General features: G+C 60.1%; 1 protein-coding gene across 1 annotated transcript; it reads left to right on the forward strand.

Annotated features, from left to right (window-relative positions):
* Positions 1-1,072: 1,072 nt before the first annotated feature.
* Positions 1,073-8,714, forward strand: C1QTNF6 (C1q and TNF related 6). Its single transcript, XM_045835168.1, has 3 exons — positions 1,073-1,230; positions 3,701-3,965; positions 6,610-8,714. The coding sequence occupies exons 2-3, from the start codon at positions 3,707-3,709 to the stop codon at positions 7,155-7,157; spliced, it is 807 nt and encodes a 268-aa protein (XP_045691124.1). The 5' UTR covers positions 1,073-1,230; positions 3,701-3,706; the 3' UTR covers positions 7,158-8,714.
* Positions 8,715-13,021: the final 4,307 nt, after the last annotated feature.

Raw genomic sequence — 13,021 nt, forward strand, 5'->3', positions numbered from 1 at the left:
CACCACCTCTCCCTTCCTGGGGGACAGACCCTGAACAGCAGCCTTTGCCCTCCACCACCACGCCCGCCACGGGAACTCCAGTGGGATGGAGCTACTCTAACTCTGTAGAGCGGTAGTTCCTCTTCACGAGCTGTGTGACCTTGGGCAAGTCACAGCAGCTCGCTTTCCCCAGGCTGGGGTGGGATGCCTCGAAATAATGGAGGGAGGACCCTTTGGGTACTGGAAGCCCCTACACAGAAGAGGCCCAGCCCGGGCAGTAAGGGCTCAACAAATGCAGAGGGACAGGGTGCTGGAGGGCAGGGGACACTCCAGTGCCTTTGCCCAGGGCTCTCTGGCCGCAGAGAATCAGGGCTGCAGCCTGTCTAAACCTCCTGCAGCCTGACCAGGGGGCAGTGGAGCGGGAGGACCCTGCCCAGACCCCAGGGCACACTGTATAGGCTGCCCTCCTGTGAACTTCTGGGGGTCACTGCCACAGGGGCACGGGCTCTAGAAGGCCAGGAGGAGGAATCAATCGTGGCAAAGTTCTGGGCAGAGAGGACGACTTTGGCATCCACGGGGTGGGGTTTGGACCTGGCTGCCCCCCTGGAACCCTGCAGGTAATGCCTTTACTCGGCAAACCTTGACGGAGCCTCCCCGTGACTGGCAGGCGTGGGGCCGGGGACTGGAGTTCTACAGACACCTAGGATGTCACTTACTAGGGGCCCGTAGTACCAGGATTTGAACCCGAGGCTGCTGTGCTGGAGCCCGTGCTCTCTCCACTGTCCAGCCTAGTTGGAGGCCCCCGGCAGCAGGGTTTCGGAGCTGCCTCCCTTTCCCCAGCAACTTACAGGGAGTTCCTGGCCCTCCCCCCCTCAATTTCCCTGCCAGCACCACAGGGGCCTCAGATCCCTTCTGGCTCTGACTCTGTTGGGCCTCTGAATCCAGCAAGACCCCACCGGACCACCAAAGAGTTAAGCAAAGGAAATCCAGAGCTCCCATTAGCTCGGCAAAACCCAGCGGCGGGAGGGGAGGGACAGGGAGGAGGGGAAGTGGGAAGCCAGCTCAGCCCTCTCCCTCCGCCCTCCGTCCCTCTCTCCTCCCTCTCGCCCTGCCTCCCGCCCTCCTCCTCCTCCGCCGGGCCTGGGGGTCTGGGCCAGCAACAAGCTATTACTGCAGACATGGGCATAGGAGCTAGAGGCTGACCCGCGGCCCGGGGTCCGTGAGGCGCTGGGCGAGGCTGCAGGAGTCAGGGTGAGTGATGCAGGTCCTGCGTGTCCCACGGCAGGGCTGGGCGCCCACCCAGGAGGCTGGGGTCAGAGCCTGGAATTCCACTCCTCCCTCCTCTTCCTGGACTCCTCTCTGGCTCTGCACTACCCCACCCCCCCACCCCTGCGCCAGCCCCTCCAAGCTCTCCCTTCCCCGTGACGAAGACCTGAGCTCCTGGTGAAGGGCTGGCTACCCTCTGCTGCCCCAGCGTGTGCCCACTAACGCTGCTGGGGTGCTCACCCTGCCCCCACCCCAGAGAGACCCCAGCTGCCGAGTGGAGGCAGCAGGGACCCCCTGGTCACTCCTGACGGCCCTGTCCCTCACACTCCCTGCCTGGACCCTCCCCCACAGCCAGTCAGTGATGCTGGCTGTCGTTGTTACTACTTCTAGTCAATCCACTTTGCTTCCTGCTTCCTGCTCCCCAGGCCACAGTTCACACCTCAGAGCTTTTGATGTCACCTGGCTGGAGCCCACAGAAAGGCCCCCAAACTGAGCCCGTCCTCCTCGCTCTGTCCTGGGTTGTTGGCACTGGGCAGAGGGCATACTGGGCGAGGAAGGAGCAAACTTTTTATTGAGTCTTTTTTACAAGTCAGGCAATTGCCCCGTGTTTAAATCCTCCCGGACCACCTGGGAGCGAGGTGGGGTGACATCCCCCTCCCTGAAGGCCAAGGAGCAGGAAGCCCAGAGGGTGCAGCCTCCAGCCCGGGGCCCCATAGCTTGTAAACTGCCCTGGGATTTCAAGTCTGACTCCGAGGCCTCACCTTTCCCCACAAGTCACATGCGGGCCAGGAAAAACAGGATTTTTGCTTTTCTCAAAACCACTGGGATGTGTAGTTTGCAAATAAAAGGCAAGGGTAATAATCTTAGACAGGAAGGGGGTTGGTCTGTGAGGATTTGACCGGCCTTACTGGGGAGAATTGGGAAAGTGGCCGAGGGTGCAGGGAGAGGAGCTGGGGACTGGTCACCCCCAGGAGGGGTGATGGCTGGGGAGGCTGCCTGGCACCCCTCCCTTTTGCTCCTCCTTAGCCCCGGGGAGGGGGAGGTGTTCAGGGCAGAGCTCCTGCCCCTTTAAAACCTAGCTCTTCCTGCAGCGCTCCGCAGAGATAGGATGGCATTTAAAATAATAATTTTACCTCCTCTACATGTATTAACCGCAGAAAAATATTTTTGAATTGTACTAAATGTTAGAGAACAAAAAGGAAATAAACAAAGAAACGCCAGAAGTGTAAAAACCAGTCTAGTTTCAAAAGCCGAGTTTCCGATCCTGCGATAACTCGGCGCCAGCCCCCGAAGCCTGCCACCACCTCAAAGGCCCTTTGCCCGGCTTCCTGCCCACCCAGCCCCGGCCTCTCTCCAGCAGCTGGTGTCCAGGCCACTTCCTGCCCCTCTCCAGGAACTCCGGATCCCTTCTTTTTTTTTTTTTTTTTGCCAAGGCCGAAGCAGATCCTTGTAAATCTTTGTACTTCGCTGATCCTTTTGAATTTTCCAGATTCCCTAGTCCTGCCCCTTAATTCCAATTTGCCACCTTGGCAGCTGATTGGCAGGTCTAGTGTGATTGACACAAGCGCTTTCCAATGATTGGACTCGCCTGAGGCTTCCCTGCAGGGTTTCTGCGTAAGGTTACGGTGGAGGCTGCGGACTGCACAGAGACGCCAGCCCCTGCCAAGCCCCGCGCTCAGCGGTGCATTCTCTTGTTTCTAATTTGTCCCTCCCCGGGAGCACCTTCCTCTGCCCTTGCACAAAGGCACCACGTAGGTCCGCAATGGCCTGCAGCCTGTGACTCAGCATACCTACTCCTGACCGCTCAACAATAGAACAATAACCCCACGCGCGCTCTCTGGCTTTCTCTGATGGAAGTCGCTACCTGTGTGCTAGAATACACGGACTTTCCTAGCTCCTTTGTCAGGGCCATTGTGTTCGTGCCCCAGACCAAGGCTCAGCCCCGGGTCCTCTCTCCTAAAGAGCAAGCCTGTGCTTGTGTGTGTCCCAAGGGCCTGCCCATCTGCCAATGTTTAGAAAATAAGCCAGAGGGAGGTAGGGGGGAGGTGGGAGGGTGGGAAGAGCATTTTACAGTCTCGGAGGTTATGACCCAAGGGCAGCTGGGGCTTCTCCCTCCCCACCATGCCGCCCCGCCCCCAGCCTTCTCTGCTCTTGGCCGGGACTCTCCTTAAAGGGGCTTCTTCCTTTGGGGCCCTTGTGTGGCGGAGCCTCTGGGGACTGGGCTCCTTCTGGGAGACTCAGCCTGCAGGCCCTGCCCTGCCACGGGTCTCTGTGACCTTGAAGACCTCGCTTCTCTGCGCTGACCTCAGTGTTCTTGTCTGTGAAGTGGGGGTGTGGTGCTCCCTCCCTCCCTGAGGCCTGTCAGCTCCGCCCTTGCTATGGGTTATGTGCTGGTCACGGGCACCAGGGAGAGGGTAAATAAAGTACAGTTCCTGTCCCTCCTTCCCTGCTCCAGGTCGCCATGGGGACAGCTGCCCCGGATGTCCTCTGGGCGGTGCTCCTGCTCCCTCTCTTGGTGTTTGGGGTCCCCACGGAAGAGCCCACCTCTGGGGAAGCTGTGGCCTCCCATGCCCCTGGGCACTGCCGCTGGTGCTGTGACTCTGACTCTGAGGACCACCTGGCCCCTGCCGATGCCGCAGACGTGTCCCCGGTCTCTCCATCCACCCTTCCATACGTGTTGCCTGAGGTCAGGCCCTACATTAACATCACCATTCTGAAGGGTGAGTGCCCGAGAGTGGCTCCAGTGGGACTGGCCCGGGCAGGGACAGGGAGGGCGTCACACAGTTGTCAGGCAGAGTTGGGATCTGTCCCTAGAGTCTCCACAGGGCCACCCCACCTCACAGCCAGCGGTGGGCTGGTGTCTGAGACCTTCCTGGGCCTGGGGGAGGTGAGGTGGTGGAAGTAGCAAAAACGAGGACAGAAAATTGTTCCAGACTCTCTTTTTTTTAAGTGCACACATTAATTGAGCACCTACTGTGTCAGGACTGTTCTGCATTCTGGGGCTAGAGCATGAACAAATCAGACAGAGATACCTACTGCCCCTGAGTTTCCGTCCTAGTGGGGGAGGCAGACAGGAGTGAACATACTACCCAAGTTAATGAGACAGAATGTTCCACAGGGATAAATGCCATGGAAATGGCAAGGTGGGGCAGGGTAAGGGACATTGGGAGTGCAGGTAAGGGGGCAGGCTGCCTCTCAAACAGGGCGGTCAGTTCTCACTGGAAAGGTGAGGGAGGGGCCATGTGTATCTGGGAAAGAGCATTCCAGATGGAGGGAACAGCAGGTGCAAAGGGCCTGGGGTAGAGGTAGGCCTGGGGTTTTTGAGGAGCAAGGGCAACAGAAGGAGCTGCAGTTAAAGATGAAACAGGGCCCAGATCAGACTTGGGTTTCTCTTCTGAGTGAGATGGGGAGCAGGACAGGGTTGGAGCAGAGAGGAGACCTGATCCGACTTAGGTTTCAAATGGATCCCTCTGACGTGCTGTGGGGAATCCACAGCAGAAGCACGGGTGGAAGCAGGGAGACCTGCGGAGGGCCACTTGGGCCACGCGGTGAGTGCTGGCTCCTTGTCCTCTGCGTCAGGAGTCAGACCTGAAGGGAGTTCCTGGTGCTCTCCTGGGCTGGGGCCAGGCCCCCGGCACCCGGAGCCTCCACTGGTGCTCACACAGCCCCGGGGTTGGCACCTTGTGGTTCCTCCCTCCCGGTCTGCAGATGGGGAAGCCGAGCCTCTGAGAGGGAGGAGCTCTCCTGGGGTCACACAGTTGTCAGGTAGAGTTGGGATCTGTCCCTAGAGTCTCCACAGGGCCACCCCACCCCACAGCCAGCGGTGGGCTGGTGTCTGAGACCTTCCTGCCTTTGGATTTTCTAGGTGAGGACACCTCCCTTCCTCGAGCCCCTATCCCCACCACCCCATCAATCAGAGCCTCCCCGAGGCCCACAGAACCTCCGTGTAAGGTCGACAGGTGCCTGGCTGCAGATGGCAGGCACCCCACACGACCCTCCCCCCAAACCCTTCACCACTGCTCCTGAGCCAGGCTTAGCTGCCTGCCAGGGGGAACAGGCAGCTTGCTGTTGCAAAAGGTGCCAGGCTGGCAACACGCGTCCCAGGCCCCAGGCCCAGGTCTTCCGCTCCCTGGCTGTGTGGGTCAGACTGGTCTCTCCCTCCCTGGGCTCCCTGCCTCATTGGTAAGAAGGAGAAGGTAACCCTCTCCTATCACCGCCTTCGCCTGCTCCCTTGGGGTGAAGCAAGAGCTCTGCACACTGTCAAGTGTGGTGCCCGTGGTGGGGCAGTCACCTCTCCGAGGAGCCGTTGAGCCAGACCTCCGCAGAGCGCTGCCCCCTTTCCCCCTTCTCTCTAGGCTTCTCCCCCAAGGGCCGGCGTCCTCCTTCCGCCCCTTCCTCCTCTCTCTCCCGTGTTGCCGTGGTCAGAGGGGCCCCGGGAAAACACCGGGCAGTGCCGTTCACTCCAAGGGGCGTGGCTCATGGTGCGATTTCCGGCTCCGTGACGGGCGGCAGGGAAATATTTGGGATCAGGTCCCTCAAGACTTAAGTAGCCACCTGCTTCTCGTGTTCAAGGTCAGCCTGGAGCAAGGGCTGAGCAGACATGTGTCTGCCGGGGGGTCAGGGCCGGTGCTGCCAGACCCTGGGGCAGGTAGGTGGAGACGGACCAGGCAGTGCTGGGTGAACCGCCCTGCTTCGTATTTGCAGAATCAAATTTGCAGAGTGCGCTCAGTTCTCAGCACACTCTCCCATCGGCATTTTGTGGAGGGCTCACGGACACCCCTGTGAGGTGGGCACGACCCGGGTGGCACAGTGGGGCGTAATGCCAGCTAAGGGCTGCCTGGCTCCTAACCGGGGCGTTTCCCTCCCCGTGCGCGGAGGTTTTTTCCTTCCTTCGTTCCCTGGATCAGAAAGGAAAAGCGCGCCTGCCATTCCCGCATCCCCACTGCAGTGCGGCTGCGCACAGTGAGGGGCGGGGCTGCTGGGCCTGGCCTCCCAGAGCCACCGTTGTAGGAGCTTCACTGGAGGGGGGGAGGGGGAGGGGGGGAGGGGGGAGGGGAGGGGAGGGGGAGGGGGAGGGGGGAGGGGTGGGAATAGTTGGGACTGTGCAGTTGGAGTCCTGTGTCTCCTGCTCCTGAGCTGCGGGACCCTGGGTGGTCACTTAACCTCTCTGTGAGTGAGAGACAACCGCGGTGTCTTCTTTAGAAGGGCATGCAGGGAGGCACTGCCTGGCGTGCAGTAGGTGCTCGATAAATTCTGGCTTCTTCTCCGGGCAGGGGCAGGCCCTCCACAAACAAGTGCGGGTACCCCCCTTCGTTAGGCCCGGCTGCTCCGGTGCCTGCCCTGACTTCTCCCTTGTTCCCACAGGTGACAAAGGGGACCGAGGCCTGCTGGGCACGCCTGGGAAGCTGGGCAGGGAGGGTCCCCGGGGAGAGCGAGGCCCCCAGGGCAGCAAGGGCGACAAGGGGCAGGCGGGCAGCCCTGGCAGCCCGTGCCAGACTCGCTTCTCAGCCTTCTCCGTGGGCCGGAAGACGGCCCTGCACAGCAGCGAGGGCTTCCAGCCGCTGCTCTTCGACACCGTCTTCGTCAACCCCGACGCGCACTTCGACATGGCTGCCGGCCACTTCGTCGCCCCTCTGCACGGCCTCTACTTCTTCAGCCTCAACGTGCACAGCTGGAACTTCAAGGAGACCTACGTGCACGTCATGCACAACGAGGAGGCGGCCGTCATCCTGTACGCGCAGCCCAGCGACCGCAGCATCATGCAGAGCCAGAGCGTGATGCTGGCCCTGGCGCCGGGCGACCGCGTCTGGGCACGGCTCTTCAAGCGCGAGCGTGAGAACGCCATCTACAGCGATGACGTCGACACCTACATCACCTTCAGTGGCCACCTCATCAAGCCTGAGGACGATTAGTGCCTCCAGCAGGGCAGCTCTGGTGCTGGGGGGTGGCGGCCAAGGCAGGTCCCATCCCCGGCAGGGCCTCAGTGTGCCCCTCTGTAAAGTGGGCGCACAGAGCGGCATTCTGGGTAGCCCTCTTCTTCCTTCTTTCCTTCCCAGTCTGTTCCTTCTGCTCTCCTCTCTTGGGCATATTTTAAGAAGCCTTCTAACCTAAATATTCCAGAACTTTCCCAACCTCTTATACCAGCAATTTTCAAGCTTGAATGTGTCCGAGAATCACCTCAGGATCAGGCTCCGAGGCAGGTCCTGACCCAGCAGACACGGAGTGCGCCAGGATTCCTCATTTCTAATGAGTTCCTGGGTGCCGCTCCTGCTGCCGGTCTGTGGACTCCAGTGGAGTAACAAGCTTCCAGAACTTTCGCAACATTCTAGTACTTCCTGAACCTTCTGGAATCCTGTAAACATTCTTGAATCATCCCAACATCCTTAAACATTCTCATTTCTCTAGGACTCCCGTCTCCTCTGTCCCCTTGCCCCTCCCTCCCCCTCCCTCACTGTCTCTCACTCTCCTCTGCACGCCGGCCTGGGCAGCCGCTCATTCAGTCATTCATCTAACACTGACTGAGCCAGTGCACACTCTGTGCCAGGCCCTGGGGGGCGGGGAGCGGGGTGGATGGGACACAGACCCCACCCTCGGTGAGGGCGCAGTCCAGCCGGTCAGGGAGACTCAGGGCTCTGAGGCCTGACCCACAGAGATGCACGGTGCTTTTTTCACACATGCGTCTGGGTTCCGGGCGTTCAGACCCTGTGGCCCCTCACTACCCACGACTCCCCAAGGCTGGCAAGGCAGGGTCCCCGAGGTGGGGGTGTTCCCTGCCTCCTCTCATTCCTGCTCAGTGTCTGCCGTTAAGGCAGATCCCCGATGAAGCCTTGGTCAGGGCAAGGGTGCTATAAGGGTGGACCCAGGGGCTTGGGGGTATTTTGGGGTGAAGGTGGACCCCTGGGGGAGGTGTCCTAGAACCCTAGCTTCCATGGTGTCACCGGTTCTCTAGGCTTTAAGGTGCTGAAGCCCCAGCAGGGTCTCCTCTGGCCAGGTGCTGCATCTAGAAATGTGAGGACGGAAGGCCCCAGGCTTTGGACCCCTCAGCAGGTCTGGGGGCTGAAGCAGGTCACATTCCAGTCCATCAGGGGGGACCCTCCTCCGAGCCATGACGCCAAGAGAGGCCCAGGCCAAGGAAGGGACATCAGGCTTTTCGTCCCTTCTTCCACGCCCAGGGTGGGGCAGCCCGGCGGCCCTCAGCTTTCTCTCCCCCACACCCCCACGCAGGAGGCCTGCCCCTCTGCCCTGAGTGAGGTGGTCTCCGGCCTTTGGTGCTTATGCAGACTCCGGGAAGAGGGGCCCGGGGGTGGTCTCTGGTGCTCGCTTACAGCCTGAGGGAGCCACGGCTGCGTGGCGGGTGACGTCAGCAGGGCCTGACCAGGTGCGGAGGCTGGTGCTACACATTGTCCCGGCTCTTCCGCATCCTGCCCCGCTTGGTCAGTGTGATTAAAGGTTGCATGTCTTCTTGGCAATCCGGCCTGGTTCTTTCTGCTCCGCCTTGGGAGGGCAGCTGGTCCTGGGTCCCCCTGGGTCCCCTGGGTGCCCTGGGTGCCCTGGGTGCCCTGGGCCCAGATGCAGAGCTCCAGAGAGACTGAGATGGCCCAGAGCTCCCCTCTACAGGCCCCCCACCCACCAAGAGACCAGTCACTCCGGCAGCCAGTGCGCTCTGGAGTTACTGGGACCAGTTCAGTGTCTGCTGTGTGGAGGGGGTTTGAGACTGGACAGGGAGCTGTGAAAGGCCTCAAATATCAGGCTAGACCTGGACTTGAACTCCTCGGTGCTAGGGAGCTGCCAGAGGACTGTGAGCAGTGCAGTCACTGGTTAGGGCCGATTCAAGAGGCAGGGCAGTCTGGCGGCCAGGTGGAGCATGGGCTCTGGAGGCTTTGGCTGGAGGCAGTTCTCGGGTGGGCTGTGGTCCAGGGGAGTACGAGGAACAACCCCTGGAAATTGTGAATGTCATCCTGGGGGGGAGGGCCATGTGGCCACTGGACTTCAAAGGAGGCAAGAGACTTACTAGCAGAAGGGAGGGAAGAGGAGCCGGCTGGGGGTCCAGCTTGGGTCCAGCATCTACCAAGCAGTACTGCTCCTGTACCCGGAAAAGACACCGGCGCTCGGGCTGCCTGTCACTACCAAATCCAATAAGCAATGACAGCGATTGAATCTTTTATAGGAGGCTTATTCAGATGGCCGGCGACCCGAGAAGATGGCGGATTCATACCCTAACAAACCATCTTCCCCTGTCTTTCCTGGCCAGATCTTTTATAAGGGGGTTGGGGGAGGGCAAACAAGGGTCAGTGAGAGCTTTGAAATTCAACAGCTGTCTCCAAGGGGGAGGGGTAGTCGCCTGCTTCTTCCCGGTAGGGATGTCTCCAGGCTAGGGACGGTAGGGATGTCTCCAGGCTAGGGATGTCTCCAGGCGGTAATCTCTAGCCAGCGCCCCAGGAGGTCAGCTGCTTTTTCTCAGGCGCCAGGATGGGTCTTATCTGTAGTTTCTGAAACAAAAGCTTAACATACACATTACTTGCTAGATTTATGGCTATTTACCTTAAGCTAAAATTTTCCAAGTCTTAAGCCCCTATCACTCCTACAAGGCTTTTCCCCAACAGTGGGAGTGGGGCAGGCCTGGGGGCAGGAAGCAGACACCCCCAGCGAGTCCCTGACTGACTCGAGGACTGGAGGATGCTGGGTAATTCCTCTGTCCTCGTGGGACCCCCACCACTATCCTGACCTGTCCATCGAATTTAAAATCTCCCTGCTTCTGCCCCATTGAAGCCTTTGGGGGTACTTGACGCTGTATCCATGATTGTATTTTCAAATCCTCAAATTAGAACCTTTGGACTAACTATGGCGCAGAAAAGGTGCAATTACTGCTGATTGTTCCGGAAAATATAAAGCGCATGCGACATGGCCAGCATTTTCAGAGACGCTCAAATTTCAGCGCGTAGGCTCTGGAGCCCTGCCAGGGTCCACATTTCTTTACAACGGCTCCTGGCTCAGGACGGGCAACGTGATTTTCCCGTATGTGTGACCTGGGCTTGTCCCTTCCTCCTCCCCGCCAGTCTCGGTTTTTTCCGAGTGAGGAGTGTGACGGGGTTTCGTGCATTCTTGGTGGCGGCACACAGCACACAGTGGGTGCTCAAAAGGACATTTGTCAGGTGAATGGCTGTGCCCAGCACAGCAGCGGCAGGAAGCAAGAGCCAGGAGCTGAAACCTGACCGGCTCCCCCTCCTCCCGCCAGCTCCAGGCCCCTCCCAGTAGCCACACACTGCCACGTGTACCTCTGGAGGAAGGGAAGAACACGGGCAGAAACTCCACACGACCAGAAACGGATGGCCAGAACATTGTGGGCGGGGCCCGCAGCGGCCGGGAGCCAGAGAGGAAGGAGGGATTTCCACTACACGAGTCAGGAGCGAGCAGGGCCAAGCCGCAGGGCTGGGAGCCTGTGGCTGGCCAACCCCAGCCAGACGGGCGGGCGTGCGGGCGGGCGGGCGGCTGGGATTGCAGGGCAGGGTCGGGGTGGCGGTGTTAGCCAGAGGAAGGGGTGGCTGGGGTCCAGGGACACCGAGGAGCCGGGGGACCCTCTGCAGGGTGGCAGTGTGGGCTGGGGGTGCAGGTGGCTGGTCTTCGTCTGGCTGACCGCCTTTCACCACTGGAGGCGATGAGCTGACGCCACAAACTCAGACATACATGAAATAGACCTTGTTTATTTCTCCACGTCTCGACTTGACTTGCATTAGGCACTTCCTGTCTGCCGACGTCAGAGGGACGTGCCTCGGCCAGCTGGGGTTCCGGGGCTCCTCTCCCACCACACTTCTAGGGGTCGGGGCTGCATGGCAGTGCCCCTCCCCGGCCGTGGGCAGGAGTCGCCTAGTGCGGCGCGTCCTCGTGACATCATGTCATGTCCTGGGTTTGTCAATGTCCCACCCGCCCTGGGCTCCTGGTTCTGCCCACTTACCTGTGGAGTCGTGTTCATTCCTGCGGAGCCCCCCGGCCCTCACCCCTCACGGGGCCCAGAGAATGGCAGGCCCCTCTGCCCGGGTGCGCACCTCACAAATAATTCTGTGTCCCCCAGGGGGCTGTCTGAGCCCAGCCCCATCCGCCTGGATCCGGCATGTGGCCGTTGCTGTCTCGGGGCCTCTGCTGTCTCCCGGGGTTCTGCCTGGGGAGAAGGGACGGCCCCTCTGAATCTCAGGTGCCCACACCGGCTGGGGAGCTTCCTTGAGTTCGATGGGGGCCACCGGAGGGGCCCTGCCTGGGTTCACGTCTAACCAGGTGAAGGAGGGCAGGCGGCCTGACCTCTCTGAGCTTCGGCTTCTTGACCCAGAAAAGGGGGTGACGGTGGCAGCCTCTACCCCGCAGGACTGGTGTGGGGACTGAAGAAGTAAGTGTATGTGAAAGACTGGCGTGCAGTAGGCTCTCTTGTGTGCCAAATACCATCATAAGGCGGACACTTCACTCATTCGTAGGAGAAGAAACTGTCAAGTGCAGAGAGACGGGAGAATCTCCTCCACGTGGTGTGTGTTCGTTCATTCACCCGGTGCGGACTGACCGCCTGTTCCACAGGCTCTGCTCTGTGCTGGGCCCGGGGCAAAGCAGTGAGAGACGAGGTGCCCACCTGGTCCGGTCCCTGCCCTCACGCGGCCGGGCGTCAGGCGGGGGAAGCGGGGGAACAGATGCCACGCAGCTCATCCCACCAGGACCTCAGATCAGGGTAAGAGCTCTCAAGGCATCGTGGGAGAAGCTAATGTGGAAGTGGGGGAGGAAGAGGCGGGTCAGCTGAGACCCGGAGGGTGGAGGGGTGGGCACAGGCACAGGCCTGGAGGGAGGACCCTGCTCAGCACTTCCCAGGAACTGAAGGAAGGCCGGGAGGCAGGAAGGAGCCAGGCTCCCAGGACCTGGGATTTGGGTCCATTCGATGGGCAGCACCAGAAGGAGTTTCGGGTCACGGGGTCAGAGGTGGACCCAGGATTCAAACCCAGGCCTTTCTAAGAAGCATCTGCCCCTGAGCTGTTATTTCTCAGAGGACAGCTGGAGGACGCCACGCCTCCTCAGGCTCTTCTGGCTGGTCTCCAGACAGGGCAGGACCCTCAGAGGAGTTTATGGGGAGCTTGTGCCCTTGGGCCTTGACACCCTCCGCCAGCCAGCGGGGCGTGCCGAGCCACCGGCGCGGACTGGTGGGGCCAACTGTGTGCGTCTGCTCCAAACTCCGCCTTCAGAGACGCAGGATGTTGGCTTGGAAACAGCCATGGTGGCAGTGCTTCCACCGTGGAAATTGGCAGATGTTACCATTTTAATTTTTTTTTATTTTTAAAGATTTTATTTATTTATTTTTAGAGAGGGAAGGGAGGGAGAAAGAGAGAGAGAGAGAGAAACATCAATGTGCGGTTGCTGGGGGCCGTGGCCTGCAACCCAGGCATGTGCCCTGACTGGGAATCGAACCTGTGACACTTTGGTTCGCAGCCCGCGCTCAATCCACTGAGCTACGCCAGCCAGGGTTACCATTTTAATTTTCACAGAACAAGGCTGTCATTAGAACTGCAGCCCTTGGTGATGAAAGGATCTTCCCCGGAGCATCTGCCACCATCACAACCGCCATTCATAGGAGACCGGGGTCTTTGAGGTCCCTCTCCCACCGGGAGTCCCAGCAGGCTTGGTGGGGGCAGGGCCTCGAGAAGGAGGTACCCCAAGTGTGGTCCCCAGGCTCAATGACCTCTTTTCCTGACACCCCCTCACCCTGCCACGGTCCACCTCCCCTCCCAGCGCCTGTCTCTCTACTCTG

The sequence above is a fragment of the Phyllostomus hastatus genome, unplaced genomic scaffold (genome assembly GCF_019186645.2).
Source record: "Phyllostomus hastatus isolate PE091 unplaced genomic scaffold, TTU_PhHast_1.1 phas_contig_198, whole genome shotgun sequence".
In the NCBI taxonomy this organism is placed as follows: Eukaryota; Metazoa; Chordata; class Mammalia; order Chiroptera; family Phyllostomidae; genus Phyllostomus; species Phyllostomus hastatus.